Source organism: Fringilla coelebs, assembly GCF_963513975.1.
Source record: "Fringilla coelebs genome assembly, chromosome: 2".
In the NCBI taxonomy this organism is placed as follows: Eukaryota; Metazoa; Chordata; class Aves; order Passeriformes; family Fringillidae; genus Fringilla; species Fringilla coelebs.
In genome coordinates this window covers 9,380,197-9,401,790 of record NC_140029.1, presented here as the reverse complement: position 1 = coordinate 9,401,790, position 21,594 = coordinate 9,380,197, and the positions used below count along the sequence as shown (strand labels likewise).

Sequence of the window (21,594 nt, the reverse complement as noted above, 5' to 3'; positions counted from 1 at the left end):
GGGCAAAGCTTATTTGTTTTGGCATATAGTAGTCTGCTAAGAAAAATTCTGGGTATTAAAAGAGGTTTTATATACATTTTTTAATGGAAAAAAAATAAAAAACCCGCTGCTTCTGTCAACCTACAATACTTAGGAACAACAAGCTAAAAACTATGGGGGTGAGATTTCAGATTGCCTTAATGTCTGCTCTTTATTCACATTTATTTGCCTTTAGAGAGGTTTGATGAACTTGTTTTCAAATCATTTGCTCTTTCATCCCTTATCTTGTAGTGCCACTCCTACAGTTTTGTTAGCAGGCTGGGATGTCTTCATGGAGCACCATTCACCTCAGCATGCAAGAACTGCAGTCTGCTCTTGCGTGATGAGTTACAATGTTGGGCAGGCCAGGCTGGGAACATTAACTTTCCTTCGTTTATTACAACAGCCATGGCCAACCTTTTTTACAGAAATGTTTGGGTGCTGTGATATGTTGATGTGTAACCTGGCCTCTGAAGACTGGTGCTAACCCTCAGGAGTAGGTAATTTATTAAAAAAAACCCTTAAACCTTGTGGTGTTCTACTAACTTGGTTAGGCAGTTGCACCTTTCTCTTACTTTGCTGAAAGCTTTTATATCCCTGACTTTTCCCATACCAGAAAAGACTCCAAGGAGCTGCACTACTCTTGCTTCCTCCAGATGCAGTTCTTATTGGCTCTCTGCCTGGTGGGAGCAATGAGCTTCAGGCACTTTTTCAACTGAGAGCATCTCCTGTCTGTTCTCTCTCCAAGATGAGGTACAAAGTACATGTAAGTTCTTGTAGGGCAGGTTGGGATCCTCTCATGTAGTGCAAGTTCCTTTGCCAAATCACAGTCTTGTTCTGCCCTTGAACTTTATGCAGTCATCCTCTCTTAATCAGTACCTGACTCCAAATGAATTTCCATGTGTTCTCTCTGATTTCAAAAATCTGATCTATAGACTAAAGATAATGAGTTGACTTGATGATCTCTGCAGAGTGAATTTAAGTCTTAGTTAAGGTCTAAGTAATTACGGTGGAGAATGTAATACCTTTAAAGTTCAGTTAGGCAAAACAGGTTGCATTTTGTTTGAAATGATACACACCCTCTTATTTCATATTAACATTTTTGATATTCTGAATTTGAAAAGCCTCAAAAAATGTTAAAGCATTCACCATTTCAAAGGTTATCTTTTCCTTGGATAGTGTTCCTAGGCTACTGAAATCAGCCTGCACGCAGTACTGGTACAACTCAAAAGAGGGGTTCATTTTGATCATGGAGTTTCAAATACTGATGTATTCACACCAGTATTTGGGAATCAAGAGAAACTTGTCCAAGTTGATTGTAATTTGCAAACTCACCAGGATATTTGCTCTTTTGTTTACAGACTTGATATTTGCAAGTTCCCGGCCTTGACAGCAATCACCATGGATAGTGGTAAGTTTAACCTACTGATGAGGGTACATTCTCCATTATTTCCTGTTAAGTAGACAGTAACACACCCCAAAACTGTGTTCTGCTCATAATCCCAGTCACTTTGCACAAAAGATGCCCTCTGGCATTGAACTGGCTTTGATGTTACAGATGACGCAGAACTTTGCCCACACTGAGCTGAACTAGAGTCATGCACTGTTCTGATGGAGATATTATTTGCAGACCATAAAAGTTATCACAGCCTAATTGTTACCCTTTGAAAGCTGGTTGCAGAATGAAGAACACCGAGCTGAATTTCCAGCCTTGAGTACTTTAGTTTTAACTGGTTTTAAGCTTGTCTCTGTAACTCCTGATTCTCAGAGCAGAAGTCACTTTTTAAATTTGTGAGTAAAAGCACAAATTCAAACCAAATGGATTTGTTAAGATGGCCTACAGAAAGATGTAATAGCAGCAGCAGCTTCAAATTTAGAGCTAAAATGTTTGTTTTTACTATTTAGTGGTGATTTTAGTCTGATTAGATGTTGGTAAGGAGTCAAAAAAGGAAGCTCAATACTGATCTCAGTAGAGCTGGTTTTGGTGTCCAGGCTGCCCCGGGCTTTGCTTCGGCAGCACTTCACTGTCTCAAAATACTTTTCCCACGCTGCTGTTCCCCATTCCCTCTGTCACTACAGACCTAAAGCCTTTTTCCTTTCCCTGTGACAGCTTCAGCTGGCAGGCTGCAAAATATTTATCCTCTTGTGTCTGTGCCTGGCTCCAGTTCTGATTGAATTTCACCTTGGTAGAGTATCCATTCACTACTAGGATAGCAGGCAGGTTTTCCCGAGGGTGTGTAATAAATTGATCTGGCTGTATTGTTCTCTTCAATAATAATAAGTGAAACTAAGTCTTTGGAAGCTTTTTGATACATAAAAACTTGGTAAAAGCCACTTATTACAGTTACATATAGAGCACAACATGTCTGAAGAAATGTTGTATTCAAATGCTTTAAATTTGGTAGTTGTATAACTTCATCTATATCCTACAAAAACTGGGGAAGTAGAAGAGACTTGGGATGATTTGTGTCTTATATAATGCCAAAATAATGATTTTGACTTTTCCTTTATCTTTTATCTGCTAGTTAATGTCCTTAACAAAGTGAAAAAGTTACTTAACTTGCTTCATTTCTTTATTCTTACACATGCAAGTCTTCCCTGATAATGCTGAACTCCACAGTAACAGCTGCAGTGAATTCAGCCATGCTGTGGCTTAGCTAGGTGGGCATCCAGCCCAAGTGGGCTTTTTGCACACTCCTATCCTACTAAAGATGAGTATCTACATGATTATGGTCCTGGAATACTAAGAAGTCAGAGTGGGTTCTGCAATACAGTTCCATTATCTTTTTTTATAAGACTCATCAGGCAGTGCCTGATTCTCATTAAATTCCTGTATTTTAATTGCATGTTTTTGTTTCCTTGATACATTTGTATTGACTTCTCAACAGGATTTGAAGTCACTAGGATTATGCAAAGCATTAAAAATTTCACATCCAAACAAACAAGTTAATATACTTCATTTTTGTTTCCACCCTTGCAGGGTCAAAAGGCATTCCAGGTCTAGACTAGCCAGAGACTTTTATTTATCAGATACATTCATAATTTAGATGGGATGCAGTTTATTTTCCTCAGCAGGCTTTTTTTTGTCTCTGTAGCATGTGCATTTTGTATACTGTATTGTGAGAGAAAACACACCTTCTGAATATGAGTTGTTAAATAAAAACTTTGGAGTTTAGATAGTCATATATTGTCCATTCTTGAACTGAATTAACATTTTGTTATTCTTCATCAATGCATTTCAGAAATGTATGATTATTTCCTTTTGGAAAACTAAAGTATTACCTAAAAACTCTTACCAATATGTATCAAATGCAATATTTCTTAACATACCATTTTTTATTTTCTTTGGAAATGGGAAAGCGCATGCAGAAACAAGTATTTGTATCTCATTTCTGAGAGCCAGAATCTGTAAATCAGGGTATTTTTAGCTACCGGCATTTTCCTGTGTTACTTTTGCTTCTGCATCCAATAGAAAGCTGTCATCATTTCTCTCATTGCTCTTTTTGTGGATGGATTCCAGCCATGAAATGGAATTTCCTAAGTTTTATCTGCTGGAGGAAGGGAAACTTAATTTGTAGTGCATTATCTACTCTTCAGTGCTTCTACACATGGACACTCTCAGAGAGTCTGGCCTGACACTTGTTCCCTTCAGGAATGCCCATGAGGAGTTGGGGGAAGTAGGAAAAGCACTTGCAGTCCATCCCAGGCATGGCTGTGTGCATTCCTCATATATGGATGAATTGTTCAGCTCATCACCTTGAGGTGATCACTGAGGCATGAGGCTGAAAGAAACCAAATTATTCAGGCCTAGAGGGAAGTGAGGGGAATTGTGTGGAAAGTGGAAAAAAAACATCTCTTATTCTTTCCTTTTTGAAGAGATTTCTGAATATTGCTTTCTATGTTAATTAGTTAATGAACTTGCACCATAGGAGATGTCCATGTGCTCACCTGTGGTGCTGAAAAAAGCCAAATTTGCAGTAGGTGCAGTTGCAGGGCTGGATGTACTGGAGCCTCAGCATCCTCATGAGCAGGGTAATTTGTGTGATGTATGTAATGTATTCAACTGGAAGCATAAGAGTCAGTGCTGTTTTGGAATTCAATCTTCACATCTTCATATAATCCTTTGCAAAAGGAAGATCACTGTCTAATGATTTGTAACCAAGTTGTGACTGACGGACCCTGGCTGGATGCCAGGTGCCCTCAAAGCTGCTCTGTCACCCCCCTCCACCATGGTCTGCTCCATGGGCTCCAGGGGAAGCTCAGCTCTGGCACCTGGAGCACCTCCTCCCCTTCCTTCTCCACTGGCACAGGGTAATTTTCTAGCAGCTTCTCACAGGAGCCACCCCTGTAGCCTGGCCATGGAGATCCATTACAGTAGTAGACCACAAACATTAAACAAGTTGAGATTAGTTATGCCTAATTATGCTAATCAGTGTTGGCAAATATCACTGCATGTTTCTAAAGCAAAAACACAGTTTCCTTGCTGCCCAGCTTTTATAACATTAAAAATCAGATGATTAAGGGACTAACTGCAGACTAGCTGCAAATGAGGCAATGCACAAATGATTGTGTAGGCCAAGAAAGTGCTAGAAATGGATTAGTGTGGCAGTGCATTGAATCATTATCCCCTCTTGCTGGCACTCAAAGCCCAAGAACAGTGTAGCACTGACCTGATATTCCTGCTTCCTGACCTGAAATACCTGGAGAATTCCTGCATCATGCACTGCAGATGGACCTCCTGGGTAATTCAGGCTGATGGATTCCAAAGTGTTCCCAGTAACTGCATAGGTAAAAATCCTTGGGTCAGAGAGTTTGATGGAAAGCTGGAACATCAGAAGAGATTTCTTCCAGCTTTCCTCCTTGGACAGCAAACTAAGGGGAGCAAATAAAGAATACCCGTGTCAGAACATTGGTTGCCTTTTAGGATTGTTTCGTTTGATTCATCAAATAAGGTGAGGTTTTCTGTATGATTCAAAAAAATAGAAAGAGGCTACTTCCCCCCACAGCCTCAGAAGAGCTCCCATTTAATGTTGAGCGTTCTGGAGTGAAGGGAGCAAGTCTGCTTCAAAGTTGTTTAAGAAAACTTACAGACTTAAACATTGATAAATGCAGCTGTCTGGTGTTTGTGACTCTGGGTAATAGTCATAAATATTTATATCAAAACCTTCAGAGCATTTTGGATGTGATGCCCCCGGGCAGTAGCAAGCATCATTTTGGATGTTGACAAGCAGGATTTGTTTGTTCAGTGTAAGCTTGAGCTGAGCATGTGTCTGTGTCTTCCAAGGACTCTTCTTGGGCACCAGCTTCAGTCTTGTTTCACCACCCATGACTGTGATGATGAATTGAGGTCTGTGCATTTAGGACAGTTTGGCAATAACTACTGAAATTTTAGGCCCAACTACTTACCACAGTGAGCACAACTAGGAAAGGCCTTTTATCATATCAAATAAAGGGGAAAGCTTTGAAAACACTTCTTCTCAAAGGCATGTTTTTGGAGGAATTCTAGCATGAGGTTTTAGGTGTCTATTTTAGAAGTGACCTTTGTTGACTTTCCTCTTCTTATTCAGTGTTCTTAACAGAGGACAAAGCCAACTCTGTCTTGAAAAGATACCCAAGAGCCAACTCATTTCTGGAAGAAATAAAGCAAGGTGACATAGAACATGAATGCAGAGAAGAAATCTGTAGCTATGAAGAAGCAAGAGAAGCATTTGAAAATGAGGAAAAAACGGTATGTTTTGCTGTGTGTGTAAAGATGGGTGGGGTGTACTTACACTAAACTTCTGGGTCTGCTGAGTGCTTGTGTGTTTTCCAGCATTGCATTAGGTTTGGTTTTTGCACAGGGAAATTGTACTGCAAGGCCAGTGATTTAGTGGCTCGAGTGGCACAGGGAACCTTGCAGATTTCTTCTAAAATTTACACAGGTGACACATTCCACTCATCAATGGCTGAGCTGTGCATCAAAAAAAACAGTGTATTAAGGCATTCTGGACATTTTAAGTTCTTGGCATCTTTTTGTTGGTGTTGGTGTTTATCTCACACATAGCTGGGGAAATGGGTAAGGCTGGCATGAGAATTTTCTGATTTATTAAAATGAAGTTGTACGACATGTGGCTTCCCTTCAAAGCTGCTTCTTTCTGAAGTTGTGAAGTGCCTGCACACATGGGTTTTTAACCTCCCAAACTTGACTTTGCATGACTGTTCCTCATGATAGCTCATTGTGTAATTAAAAATAATGTGTACAATGAGACAACTTATATAAAATTCTAACACAATATCACTGCTGCTTTTTGTTCCAGTCACTAGAGAAAACATAACCTAGACATGTTGTCTCTCAGCTTCTTTCTCCCATTTAGGAACATTTTATGCTATGGTAATTAGCATTTCCCTTGCAGAGGTATTTGGGAAGTAGTTAAATAGAAATAATTACATTTATTTTCTGCCACAAGTATTGAAGAAGCTTTCAATAAGATCCTGACCTTTTATCCATTTCCACTACCATATCCTTTTTCCCTGGCTGCTCTATTCTGCTGTGGGGAGTTGCTAATGGGTCAGGCTCTGCTAATGTGCAGTGGTGCCTGACCAGCCTCAATGGGCTTTATTTAGTGCATTGCCCCCCAGCAGTACCCATCCACACAGCCACTTAGTAATACTTAACATCTGTGTCCCAGGGGAAGGGAATGGATGCAGTAGACTGGGAACATGACCTAGTGTATGCAGAGAAACACAGGATCAAAGCTTTCATAGTATAGATAGATTGGAATTCAAATAGGGGCTGTAGCTTATTTATCTCATGATGACTTTTTGTCTAATCTCTGTATTTTTTATCTTGTCCACTTGCTTCTTTGTTTTTCTGCAGTCTTCTGGGCAGGTCTGCAACATGCAGATTTGTAATATTAAAAGAATATCGAGCAGTTCCCTCAAGTTATTTTTGGTGTATGAGTTCTTAATTAGCCTTGTGTATGTCCAATGTGCATACATGCCATTTAGTATTTTCAAGACAGGCTTGGGGATTTTGACATATTCCAAATTACTATTTGAAACAATAAAGTTACTTATAAAGATAAAACTATTATGTTAGGCTAGAGCCAACAGGGAAAAATTTGGAGGACTTTGTGGGTAAAACAGAATATGAAATTATTTGCTGACGAATGTAATGCATGTGGAGGAATTGAGGACATTCATTATAATATATGATTGGCTCTGTAAAGAATTCAGGAACGAGACCTGGATTTCAATCTATGAAGACTTCAATTTAATGCTGAGCAGTTAAACAAAGCCAAAACAAAGAACCCTGAGTTCTAAGAATCTGATATAAAGGAACAGGGATCAAAATAAAGAGCTTACTCACGTTTTGAGTGTGTACAACTCTTATCTCCCTATCTCTTTAGAAGTAAATTAGTAGGTGAGGAAGGACCAGAGAAGTGTGACAATTGATCAAAGATATGGAAAGACTTGTATAACAACAATAGATCATAAAATAATTGAATCAGGGGATATGTGATAATGTCTGAGAGATGAAGGCTGAGCTGAGGTCAGTCACTTGCTATCCTTCTGATAGCAGAGCTAAGAGGGCATCAAAGGAAACTGGAAAGGTACAGGTTCAAAGCAAATAGAAGTCTCTCCTCAGCACAGCTAATGGAGCTGTGGACTGCCTTGGCACAGGATGTCTCAGATCCTAAAAACTTGAACAGGTTCAGAGAACAGTGATGTAAATGAAGGGAAGGTAAATCGGTCTGGAACCATTAATTAAAAGGAATCAACTTTGGCTAATGAAAGTTCTTGAGGTACAAATAGATGAAATCTGGGAGAGTATCTCCCAGCAGCAGCAAAGTAGCCTGCCTGTGTTTGAACTCTTTCAGCAGTCTCTAATGATTACTGTCAGAGAAGTTAACGGATAAAGGTGAGCCCTAGGTGTGACCTTGTAAAGCTGTTTATTGGTGCTGCCTGTAGCCTGCAGGCAGTGCTGCATGTGGTCACTGGTCAGGTGTCAGAGGTTGTTGGGAGGCTAAAAGATTTATTCAAAGGTTGCTGTGCTACATATCTGAGTGTGATTGTAGCACTGATATAAATTTAATTTCCATTAACTAATTTTTTTAAAATTAAACTGCATGAAGATTTTAAAAGCTGGAAGTCACAGATTTTCATTCTTTTTGCAAATTTCCAGTGAATTTTAAATATTGCAAAAATTGCCAATTTCTCTTTGTTGCTTTATTCAAGCAAAACAAACAAACTACTGCTAAAAATCTTAGTAAGCAACTCAAAACTTGTCAACACCAGATCTAAAATTATATGATCAAGTAAGACTGCTGTTGCTCTGTGTGTAATTATGGATGCTGGATGAATTCTCATATGAGACGAGGTGAATCTTTTCCTCCTACTTGAAAGTGGGGGCAGACCAGAAGGGAAGAGTGTAGCAGGTGCACTCACTTCCCCTCCCTGCTCTGTTCTCACCCTCTGCATGGCAAATACCAAGCAGTCTTCTGACTGGCTTATTATCAGTCCACCTTTAAAACAAGTCAGGCAACTGACAAAGAATCATTTGAGGATGACAATGCTGCCAAATGTAATAAAGGCCTCCCCTGAAATTCTCAAGAGAATGTGAGTCTTGACTTCCTTGTGGATCCCTTGTTTGATTCAGCATTCAGATCCAGCTAGCTGATACTAACTCTGTTCTGAGAAGTATTACAAATGAAAGGGAAACAGAATTCTGGAAAATTTTGCTGTAACTGTCTTTGGGATGCCCGTGAGAATTCCTTTTCATTATTTCAAACTGGATTTGCCAAAGCACTAAGGTACATTGAGAAAAGTAGTTCTTGGCAGGAATATATGTTAGATGTTTTCTAAGTATTTTCCATTGCAGTTATCTGATTCTGTGGCCTGCTTAAGTTTTTCAGCCTTTTAAGGCTTTTACACCTGGTGTTCCCAGTTGTACAGCACTCAGGGATAAATGATTACTGAAGTGCCCTTTTCATTAATCACAAGTTAGAAAGTCCTTTCTGTTGTTAGTTAGAGACCAGCAGTTGTGAGAGGGATGTTTGTGCTGGGAGTTTTCCAGCTTATAAATTACTCTTTAACTTTCTGTGTGAATTTTACAGATACTTTGTAAATTTTCAGTCTTCCCCCTCTTGGTCTTTCTCAAACAGTAGTTCTTTTACAAACAGCAGTTTGTACAAATCCTCACAGTGTGTAAACTCATCTAAGTTGTCTGTGGCTCTGTTAGGCAGGATTTGACTCTGACCAGATGTCTTGTCCTGCTCCTGCACCATCCCTTTCCTCTGCAGTGTAGCTGTGGGCTGGCAGAGCAGAGGGAAGAGCTTGGCAGCTGGGCAGTTCAGACCTGAAGGATGCATTTCCTGCAGTTCCTGTCAGTTGTGGCAGTCTGAGGCTAAAAGTCTGTGCTTCTCTTGGAGAGCTGACTGTCAAAAATGCAAGCTGGGAGCCCAGCATCTAGTATGCTGACAGAGTTATTTCTTGTAGGGTTTTGGAGTTGTTTTTTTGGTTGGTTGTTTTTTTTCTTTTCCCATGAAGAACATTTAAAGATTTTTTTTTTTTTTTTAATGACTAAGCAAGTGTTTCTTTCTTAGTGTTTTTCACCTGTGTGCAGTACTGTATTCTATGTAAGATAGTGTTAGACCTAAAGTCATTTCTGACCAGGGAGTGGGGAGTGTCTAAACTGTCTTGAGTTTTCTTTGCCTTGCATGTAAATGAAAAAGGATTTTAAACTACTTTCATCCTTAAGGCAGTTTACACTCTTTTAGCTCTTTATGCATTTGTCTGGTCACATCACCAAGTCAAACATCCCCAAAGCAACACCCCCTGTTCTGCTCTAAGTGCCTGCCACTCTGGGAGAGCAGAACAGGTTCTCTGTTGCTTTGCTGAGTAGCAGTGTGCCAAGGAGAGATGCTGTTTCAGCCTTCTGAAGATACAAAGACATTTTCTACAGCAGATAGATCTGACCTAGAAGTAGCATGAAAACAGTATTCAAAGACCAGTCGCTATTTACTGCCCTTCTCTGCAGTCTGCAACACATTATAGATTGTTAGGGGAGAAGTGTAATTTCTTCTTTTTCATCAAAACTACCTTTCTCCTCCAAAGAGTCTTTAAAATAACATATCCTTGCACTGTATATGTAATGACTTGCAGTAAATCTTTGGTCTTAAAAACAAACATTTTACAATTTTATTTCTTTGCTTCCATTGAGGCCACAGAACAGCAATGTGGGAAGTTTGGTCCCAGTACATACAGCAGGATTTCCTAGTCCTAATTAATCCTTTTCTGCTTTTTTTAGTTAACAATAAATTATTTATTCCACTAAGTAATCTAGTTAGCTGTATTTTTACCAGATGCAAAAGTAATAGGTATTCTTAATTGCCTGGTAGTCTGGTGGGGACAGGGTGAGGTGTTTGGTTCTGTCAGGTTTTATCATGCAGAGATCCCAAAAGCCTTCAGTTGTGCAGCTGATGGCATTTTTCAGTGTTAGTTCCCCCCAAAATACATTTTCCTAAACCCAGAATTGTTGGTTTGGGGTTCACTGTGGAACATATATCAAGGAGGGCTCTTGTAGAGAAGTATTTAGAGTCCATCTTTCCAGTCTTTCTTGCTTTGTTTGAGGCCAATGCCACCTGACACAGCTTAGATGATTTGGACCGGGGTTCACATCAAAGAGGGGCATTGTGGTGGCAATCTGCTTGTGGTGTCAAGCCTTAAAATTAGGGAAAATGCCTGATCCTGGATTGATGTAGGAGTTGAAATTGTTTTGGTTTTTGAATTTGCACACAGATGTAAGAACAACTGAATTTATCTTTGGAAAGGAAAATTTACAAGAGAGTCAATTGTTTCATGTACATGGCATTGCTCTTAACCAGAAAATCCTGATCCAGAAGTGTTGATAGTGTGTGTATTGTCCATGGTGCCCTGGTCCTGCCTTTGTACAGGGAAAGCTTGACCTCCATGCTAGAGGGATTGTGCTGCTTCTGGACTCAAGCTGCCTCTGGGGTGGCATTTTCTGTTTAATGCTCATCATGTGGCATCAGGCCTGAGCTAAAAAAAATGATGAATCTGATTTGTCTGTGCACAAAGTCAGTCTGCAACCTAAATACATCATTTACTAACAACTGAGCAATTACAACTTCAATTCCACCTGGTGACTATTTTATAAATAGTTGCATGAAATGTGTGCTGTCATTTAAAATTAATGTGATGCTGGCAGGAGCATAAGAGGGTCAAGTCTGTGCATTTTTAAAGAATGCTAGAGTTCAGAGATTCTGGCATGGACTGGAGGGGTGTCATTAATTACAGGTTTTTGGGGTTTGGGTTTTTAATTATACTACAATATACTAAAATGTTATAAATTATGATTATAAAACTCAGTGGAAGTGTTTCACAGTAGGAGAGACATGACAGGTGAGGATGGCTACTCTTTTGAGGCAGGGTATGCTTTTCCTTTGTGCTGTTTCTTCAGAGCATTCACTGCAGAAGAAATTTGATGGTAACACAATATTTGTGCTCCCATTTGCTCATATTAATATAGCAAAGAGGACTTTCAAGTATTGGTGTCACCCTTCATCTTTGTTTTTGCTTGTTCATATTTTCACTTTATGTTCTATTTTTCTGTAGCTCTGTTGTCAAGGTTTCTAGAACATAATAACCTGTGTAATAGTCTCACAGTTATGGAGCTATTTTTAACTGTAAACAGTGGATCTGGATCAACTCAAACTAAGCTGACAGAGATTGCTGTATGAGCCAGAGGGTGGGGCATGTCTAAATTTTGATAAGGCAGTGCAGCATAGTTGTGCTTAGCCAGAATGGTCTGTCACTGTGAGCTAGTGTTTCTGTGTCAAATTGTATTAATGTATTATTTCAATTTTAAAACAAACAAACCCTAAACTTGTGCCTTGAGTTGTGCTGACTGATTCTGATCTACCAGATGATGACTGATGTGCATGCTGATTATGCAGGGGATTTTGAGATATTTTTTTCCTAGTTTGTTTTGTGGTTTGGTTTTTTTCTTTTCTGAGTGTATTATCACTTGGTCTTGTCTCTGCTGCATGTTTGTAAACATTGAGTGCAGATATAAGAATGTTAAAAGTGGTGAGGAGTTTGTTTGCAAAACCAAATCCCTTTTGTATCACTAATCACATAAGAGGAAAAATTGAAAGTTTCTGTGTGCTTATCCATGCCAGCTCTTGTTTTAATCATCAATATTTGAAATGCCTTTGTTTTTGTCCTCATTCTTTAAAACAGCTTGCTTACATTGCTTGGTTTTTATTAACTGTGTTATAGTTTCTGACATGTTGTGTCTTGCTCTTCCAGAAGGAGTTCTGGAAAGTCTACAAAAACGGACTCCCGGGAGAAAGTAACACAGGACATAGCTGGTATTCATTTTACCTTACATTTCCATTAATCATTGGCCTTTTTGTGATCCTCATTGTGGCTTTTGTCATCTGGAGATGCCTGTTCAAAAAGAAAATGCGCAGGCAGTCGGTGTACGTGCACAGGGGAGCCCCCGGAGCGCTGGGCGACGGTGCTGATGGCAGAGGGCCCCTCCCGCCGCCTCTCAGCATTGTTCATTCCCCGCAGGAGGAAATGTATGAAGTCAGTGGGCTCTCTCCAGGAGGTCTGAGCTATTCGGATGCACGGTCAGACTCAATATCCACAAGGCTCTCAAACTGTGATCCTCCTCCTTCCTATGAGGAAGCCACTGGGGAAATCAGTGTGAGGAGAAGCGAAACTGAACAGCATTTAGATCCACCCCCACAGTACGAAGACATTGTGAATTCCAGTTCAGCCAGTGCCATTGCACTGACCCCCATTGTCACCAATACTAAGTAAAACAAGAAGAATGCCACGGACCTTTTAAAAATCATTAATCATTTTGTAGCACTTTATCTTGGCTTATTATGCATTTCTGTAATTTAATGGACTTGTATACAATGAATTTCACCTTTATTAGGTTCACTCGTTCTTTGGGTTTGGGATTTTTTTTCCCCTATCAAATGTCTTAAAAGATAAGGAATCTGTATTGAGAGTGTAGTGCAGATACAGATGTGGTGCTCTGTCATACTTCTCAAAAGTACCTCTGTTTTGAAGGATGTCACTTGTTTTATTCCAAACACTGTCTACATTACCCACAAGATGTGTGGGATACCCCTCCCCTTTCTTACTGCAGACTGTCAGAATTCCCTGCAATAGGGAATCCTTAAGCAACATTTTAATAATTATTTACGCTAGAGGTGACTGATTTTGCAGTACTGCCTCTTGTCTGGTTTGTTCCCTTTTTCTCACCTCAATTTTTGTTACATGCTGCACGCTCTCCTGGCTCTCAGGAGGCTGGAAACCTTTGTGTTCAAACCAGGATCTCGTGCAGAGAATGCTGGTGTAACAGCAATAATTCCAGAGTCCTAGCAGGAGAGGTGTGTCTAAAGCTTTTGCTATTACAGCTCAAAATTCTGTAAATGCTTAGAAGCTGACAATTCAAGACACTAATTGGTGGATTTAATGGTGTAAGTTTTTGTCTGTGTTCTGCCTTTCCTGTTTTCCTATCTGGTTTTACTTTTGTATTCTAGAGGTGAGAAGTGTGCATATGTTAACTTCAGAACTTGAAAGTTCATGCAACAGTAATAGTGAAGTACTCAAGAGTGGATAAAATCCTAAAAGACTTCCCACTGTGATTTTCACTGGGACCAGGATGTAATCTATAAGCACATACCCCCAAAGGCATTACTTTCCTTTTTAAAGGGAGAAAAAGGAAAGAAATTCAGTGTCTGTAACTTCCTTTTCCCCCCCAAATATGAAAACCTTCCTCAAGGTTTTGCCAGCTATAAACCCTTTCCTCAAGTTCTGATACTCCCTAGCCTACTGGCATGTACCTTGTGTACACCTTTTACTGGTGCCTGTGTAAATTCTTTGCAGAGACTATAAATACCTTTTTCCAACAACAAATAAATTTATTGCTTATCCATTCCAACAAGGAATTCTAAGAATATGCAGGCATTAACCCAAGCATTAGTGTGGAGTGACTTTTTGAGGCTGAAGAAATGGATGCAGGTTACATACAGGCTTGTGCAGAATTTCATCCACTTGGTTTAGGTGGTACAAATTCTAGTGTGGTGATTCTTCTTTTACAGGTTGATTTAAAAGTTAATTGCTCAGTTTAATTTCTGAGTATTAAATTTCAGTTTTCTTTCTTCCCACACCAAGTAGCATAGCATTAGCTTAGTACTGTTCTTTGTTCTCCTAATCAATTAACACCAATTGAAATGTGTTGAGCCCTGTAGGACTAAATTATGTTATGTTGGCTTTCTTACAACAGAAACTCAAACTGTCTTGTTTCAGACACCCCAGATGAAATGCCAGTGCATTTGTTTGAAATTGCTCTTAGTGTCCCTCTCATGGGGGCTTGGCCCAACTGTTCCCAAAGGATTTTGGTGAAGGAGACAGGAAGGAAATGGATAGCTATAGATGGGTGTGTAAATGTTCACTTTGATAAGAATATGATCTAACCTATTGACAAGTGCAGTCAAGAGTTCTCATTTTTGGCAAAGAGTAGGCTGCCTTTGTTGCCTACTGGGGATCTTCATCTGCTAAGGCAAGTTGTATTAGAGATGAACTCCTGGCCAAACTCCTGACTCCACTGTCAAAACTATAATTCGTATTTATATTCATTATATATAATAGATACATTAAGATAAGTAGATAAGTACAATATATTTTGGACACTTGTAGTAAAAATTGCCTGGGTTTTGTTTGTGGACTCTCAGACCTTTTCTTTTGAAATGGTTTTAGCACTTGTGAATCCTGAATTGCCACTTGTGGAAGTTAAAGCTCCTTTTAAACTGAGCAAGAGTTAATAAATAAACTGCTTTAGGCAGATTCAGCAGAACAAAGTGCCTCATCCCAGCATGCAGGAACCACCTCAGGAAGAGCTGGTACTTCAGTGTCTGTGCCATATTGGCACCTCCTGTGCCTGCAAGCACAGATAGGAGTTTTAGCAGTAACTTCCTTGTCAGGATATAGGACTTTCCTGTAGGAAATGCATGGAGATCACCCATGTTGCATTAGCTTGTTTAGCAGCTGTCATCATCCCTGAACATGGGCAGTCTGCTTTAGTAGCTTAGAGATGAGCTGGATCTTCCCTTCTTTCTGTGTTTTCTTTACTCTGTATTCCACTGCCACTTTTGAAGGGTTTGTTTGTGGCTCCTAAGTTGAGTATGTTACTTTATCCTGTTACTGTGTCCTGTAGATACTTTTATGTGCAATCCAAAATTGATGCTTGCCATTCCAAAAAAAGTCACAACCAAAAACTTAGTGATCTATGAGTTGCATTAATTGGACAATGCCTTTTCCATGAGTACATGAGTTTGAAAGCCATTGTGGGCTATAAATTTATGTCTTGGTTAATAAATTTAATATCTAAACAAAACCTGTGTGGGACAGTTGTGCAAATGCATTTCCTCTAAAACATGAGTGGTTTTCTCCATGTTGGAATAGCGTCAACTTACAAATTGTTTGTTCTGTTTTGTGAAATGTGGGAAAATAGCTTAGTTTTGTGGTTGGCTTTTCTAACCTGATTGAAAAATAAAATTTTACTTGTACTGGGGTTTTTTACAGCTTTTTTTTTCCTTTTGTTTTACCTATCCTGTAATTGCATTGGATGCAATAAATATAAATTTATAGTCGTACCTCTCTAAGGTTTTGCAGCTCTGAATGCAGTGCTGTCTTGACTGATGACATGAATAGTCAGGATACTGCCTTTCCCACTTCTGAATGTAACATTGAATTTCACCTTGTATTGGGACTGAAATGATTTAGCTACTAAACTAATTCAAAGGTGGCACTGTTTTAAGAAATTATGGAAATTAATGATTTGCTTAGGTGATATTAACATAAGTGAAGGTTGTTCTCTCTTCACTGGATGTAAATAACCTCTGATTACAGTATTGTATATTTTAAAGGGGTTTGGTTTACATTAAATTATCCTATTTAAACATTTTTGCCTATGTTTATAGAAAATTTTTTGTAACATTTGTTTTTCAATATGCTAAATAAAAATTTTTAAGATGCCTCTAATGTTTCAAAATATCAATTTTACACAACTACAGCAAATATTAACTCTGTGTATTTAAGTGGTCTTTTAATTTCCACTGTTCTGTGGACTTAATCAATTTCATGAATCAGTTGTTTTGGTGATATAAAATACAGTCATAATTTTGTTTGTGGGTAAGCAATTCTATTGTTTTGAAATTAGGACTCAATTTTTATCAGAGTTGTGAATTTGTATTATTTTTTAAATTTCCTATTTTTAAAAAAAAGCATTTAACACTGAGATGAGCTCATTTGCTTAGAGTCTGGTGTTAATAACACCAAAGTTGTGGTTCAATCCCTCTATGGGCTGTTCGCTTAAGAGTTGGACTCGATGATCCTTCTTGGTCCCTTCCAACTCAGAATATTCTGTGATTTGTTGTAGCCATAACTAAGTCAGTCAGTCACAGGCTGAGGGAAAGGAAACTAGCAAAAAATGTTGAAGTTGGAGGACTTAATTTTATAAGTTCCCTTCACCCACTTGAAAGTGGTTACAACATGTCATGCCAGCTCTGGGAATGATGAATTAACAGAGAGCAAAACCAAACCCAGCCTTGTGTAATGATCCCTGCTGGAAACTGAAGGTCTCCATTCCAGGTTACACAAAGTGGTGTCATCCCTTCCCACTCAGGAATCAGGATAAAGCATCCCTGGGATTGTCCAGCAGGGCAGGGGCTGTGGGAGAGGCTGGAGAAGCCCAGGGTGAGGTTGGTGTCTCAGAGCTGTGGACTCAAGTGCAGTTTTGTGCAAAGAAAGGTTCCTGAAGCAGCAAAGGGCAGTGACTCCCAAGCTGTCAGTGCACAGTGTGGCCCTGTGCTCCTCTTGGGAAACTTTCATTTGTGCATCCCTCTCGGGGTCTCTAGCTGGTCAGAGTGACCCCGAGAAATGTTAAAAATTCTCTATTCCCAGCCCGGTGCTCGAAGGAGTCCGAGCTCTTCATTTCATGGTCTCAAAGTTGTTTATTGTATCTTATCTATAAAAGTTTTTCTCCTGTCCAGCCAAGGTCTGCTCAGCAAGACAGTCAGAGGCACTCTGTCCATCCCCAGGGCAGTGTTATGTCCTTGTACTAAAAACTACGTATACAATGTTTACGATTACTTTCCAATACCTATCACCTGTGTTAGACAGTGAGCTTCTACTCTAAACCAATCTCAAAGTGCCAACATCACAGCAGAAGATGGAGGCCAAGAAGAAGAAGGAGAAAGGCAGGACACGCCCAGATCCCTCCATCTTACCTCCTGAACCTCCATTCTAAAAAACCCCAAAAATCTACGTTTTCACCCCATGATAAATTCACTATCATTCTACTTAAACTTCCGTGGCTTGTAATTCTTCATATAAAGGTTGGTAATTGTTTTTTCCCAGGGCTAAATCAAAGGCACAGAGGTCTTGGGCTGTGTGCCAAGGCCTCTGAGCCTCCTGGGCAGGGTCTCGAGCCCTCCAGGGCAGCTAAAAGAATTTCCTGAGCTCCCACACATCCCAGGCCAGCACCATCCAACCAGACGCTGCCTGGGTTGGGTGGGGCTTGCTGTGCACACCCATTTGTGTCCTGCCACACATCCATCAGTGCTGTGTGCCCATGGCTCAGCCCCTGCAGGCCTGGCTTCCAGCTGTGGGAACACGGGGCATACTGAACTGGTGTCATGAATCTCAGTGTCTATAAAAATCAGATCATTGTGCAGGTTACCAGTGATGCATGCTCATTATTTATTGTTTCTTGTGCCCAGAGCACTGTGCTGTGCTGCTCTAAATCACACAGATTTCTTTTTATTTTCTGCATAATGTGAGCTTTGTAAATATCTCCTAGTGGCACTTGCTGATTTTTAAAAAGAAGGAAAACCATGTTTAGCTGAAAGCACTGAGGTGACATCTGTACTTTTTCATTGCTTGCTGCATGCACATTTGATTGATTTGCTACAGGGTAACTGAACTTTGAATTTTGCCAGAAAGTTGAAGTACACTTTTCTTCTGCAGGGGTATCTCAGTAATTGTATTTTTCATTTGGCAGTGAGTTATTGAGTGCTAAGTAACAAGTCAGTGCAGGAAAGGTTTTGCTTATGTTATCTTCACCATATCTATCTGTAGATAGATACAGATATCTCCAGCACATATATTATACAGCATTATACAGGACTTGCTTACCATTTAGATCTGTGCAAATGTTTGCTGTAGTATCAGATCTGTGTCCTCTTTGCCTGTCCTCTCTGTATATATCCTGCCATAAAGACACACTGACTGCTGTGCTGTTTTCCCCTTTAGAAACAAAGCCTAAGAATCAAAATGACAATTTTCAGTGTGCTCTGCTGTTTCCTTCTCCACTTGGAAGCCTTGTACATAACTGTGTGGCTCCCAGAGTTAGCTGAGGAGCTTAAAGAAAGAAGGAAAATAGGAATTAAAAATTCATTTTGATACTGCCAGCAATGAAATCTCTGCATAAGGAATAATCTGTACCAGATTGTCTCCCTGGCCTTTCCTGTAGTGTGGGATGTGTTTTCCCACACAACAGACCCTGGATCAATTCCATGGGTCAGAGGCTCCCAATTTGATTTTTCTTTATTTTCTCACTCAGCTCTTGCCGCTGGCAGTGGCCCAGCAGCCGCTCTTGGCTGTGCCCAGGGACTCTGAGTTGTTTGTTTGGTGACACACATCTGTACCTAGGTGGCTCTGGGACCCAGGCTTCCCTGCTTTCCTCCCCTGACCTTCCTGCTCTGCTCACACCCAGACCAGGCAGCATTTCAGTGCTGGACAAGGAGCTGAGGGGGTGAGCAGCATGTGGGACCAGAGGCAGGTGTCACCCGCTGTGGCACACAGTGAGGCACAGTCTGTTATCACCTGTGGCCTTTTCCCCACCAGTCTGAATGCAGCCACCTCATGTGGGTTCTTTCCAAGATTAAAACCACTGCAGGCAGCATTTCCTGCCAGAACTTTCTGTGTAAAATGGTCTTTTCAAAGAAAGCAAGGCGATGGGACCAGCTCAAACATTTTCCCCAGCTAGTACCCCTAAACTCTCTTAGCACAAGTAATTTATTGCCATTTACTGTTAGAATTATTATTTTTATTCCTTTCCTTATGCTTTCATTGTGCTTGCTTTTCTGTTCATGGTTGTGTTTTAACCACAAGTTTTTCCTTACAGATGGGTGAAGATAAAATATACATGTAATCATGAAAAGCTACATGGTTTTGGATTTTTTTTTTTTTCATTTTTCTGTTTCTAGGTGAATTGGGTTTTTTCCTCTTAGCTTGCTGGTTTTTGCATTTTGTTTAATAAAAGTGTGAATAATGATACCTCCTTTTTCTGCTCCCCCTAAAATCTTTCACATGGTCCTTTAGGAAAGTGCATAACAGTTCATGTTTTTATTGTGCAGATTCTCTAAAAGAAATGTAGCTTTGAAAATTATTTCTAATATTATTTTCTCTTCAATCATTATTTTCAGCCTTATGAAGTGTTACTTGTGGCTTAGTTTCCCTTTTCTTGCCTAATTGTGCTTCCACCCTCATTACCTTCCAGCCTTTCCACACAGGCAGCTTGGCTCCATGAAAACACCACCATTTCCTCCATTGGCAGGAATGTTTAAAACAGGGGGTTTCTGCTCTGCACATTCCCTTCAGATTTCAGCATTTACTGTTCTGCATTACCCAGCACTGACTGCCTCAAAATTGTTCACAAAGTCCTGATCCCAGTGCCAAGCTGTCAGCAAACCCCCAGCCCCTGAGGAGGGCTGGCTCTCACCCTGACCTTCACCCACAGCCCTGGAGCAAGGATTTGAACTTGTGCTGCCTCCATTGCAGGGCATTAGGCTGCTCTGAATATTAGACTAAGCTTGCAGTCTTTATCTTTCTCAAGCTTCAAAATCCTTTGAAATTCTCTATACTATATGCAGATCCCTGTGTATATTGAATTTAAACTACTTAACGTAGGCTTAATTTACTTACTAACTTCTTATGGATTGTTGGAAAGCAGGCCAGTATATTTTTTATGGGATATCATAGGGTGTGGGTTTGAGCTGCTCTCTTGATTTTTATTTTAATGTTGGTTACACCAACCTTGGTGTTACACTTTATGGATCACAAATGTCATTTGGAACCTGAGAAATCTTCACCAGTGTAGGTTTTGTTGCTTGTTTTTGTCAAAATTGGCACGATCCCATAAGCAATTTTAGCTTCACTGAATTACTCTTCAGTATAGAAGTGTTTATTAAAAAAATTCCTGAGTAGCAGCAGTTGATGGTTTTATGATTGACTACAGTGATGTCTCCTAGCAACGTGACTGAAAAAAGATCATCCCACGTTGCTCATTTGTCCAGAGATTTCCAGATTGCTATGTTTATCTTGATGAGGCTAAGTCATCTCACTTCACCAGTACTCCCTGCACCACATTTTGTGCCCATTTTGTGTTGAAAAGATTTCTCCAAAGTCACACCAAAGGTGTAAGGCCTTTTCCCAGAGCTGTTTTTCGGGGTGTGCAAAATCCCCCCAGGGCAGATGAGTAGTGCTACCCCACATCCCCAGAGCATTCCCTTCCCTTGGCCTGCCCTTTCCCAGAGCTCTGGTGTGCCTGGGCTTGCAAAGGTTGGAGGCCTGTGGGATTCACTTTGTTGTCTGACACAGGATTTCAGAGCCAGGTACAGCCTGTGGACCTCTCATCTGGCACCTCCTCTGTGCTGGTGACAATGACAAATGAGTAACTTGCTCATAGTCATCATCATTTCAATAATCCTTTCTTTTATAGAGATTGTTGTTGTTGGCAGTGAACAAATGCTCCTCTTCCACGAGATGTCACAGGTGAGATTCTGCAAGGGGCTGCCCTTTTAATTTCTTTGGGGCGAGTTCTAAAAGCTGCAGGTTTTTTACATGGCTTTGAAGGCAGTTTAAACAAATCCTGTGAAGGTACCTTGGGAGTGTTCCTGCCATCACTGTCCAGTGCCTGGTACAAATTGTGCTCTTCACTTTGTTATTTAAACTGCAGGCAGGTGAATTAGTTAATTTTAATAGAATGCTACAGGGTGAGTTTTGCAAATCTAATTATTTGAAGGGCACTCAGAAATGTTAAAAGGTCTCTTTTAAGGCCGGATCTGAAGAAAGTGGTGCAATTAAATAATAGTCTGGTATTTTTGCTTAAAAAAAAAAAGAAAAGAGAAAAAGAAAAGGAAGAGGTCAGTTCAACTGAAGTAATTACTTTTGTAGTAGTTTAAAATCCTCCAAAGCCCTTGGTTTTGCTCATGTACACGTCTCTGATACCTTTATAGGTTTATTTTCTACATTTGGATCAAATTAACACGTGCATCTCTGCTGTGTCTTGGCCTGCCTTGGTGCTGTGGTTGCTATCAAAATACACAGGAAATCCACAGCAGGGAGATGAAAATGGGGATATTGAAGCAGTCACACAGAACCAGCCACCCTGCAGAGCAACCAGAGATACAGGTCTGCTAAACTGGATGGGCTAGTGCAGGCACTGGTGGAATCTGTGTGAAAGAGTCAACTTCCAGAGAGGGTTAA

The 21,594-nt window shown here is 40.1% G+C and overlaps 1 protein-coding gene across 1 annotated transcript in view; it reads left to right on the top strand.

The window, feature by feature from the left end:
• The window catches only part of PRRG1 (proline rich and Gla domain 1), a 30,826-nt gene extending 14,773 nt beyond the window's left edge, over nucleotides 1-16,053 (top strand). The window contains exons 2-4 of the mRNA XM_084225252.1: nucleotides 1,380-1,429; nucleotides 5,586-5,746; nucleotides 12,331-16,053. Coding sequence (XP_084081378.1) covers nucleotides 1,420-1,429; nucleotides 5,586-5,746; nucleotides 12,331-12,849 — 690 coding nt within the window. The 5' untranslated portion in view covers nucleotides 1,380-1,419 and the 3' untranslated portion in view covers nucleotides 12,850-16,053. The remainder of the gene's footprint in view (nucleotides 1-1,379; nucleotides 1,430-5,585; nucleotides 5,747-12,330) is intronic.
• Nucleotides 16,054-21,594: the final 5,541 nt, after the last annotated feature.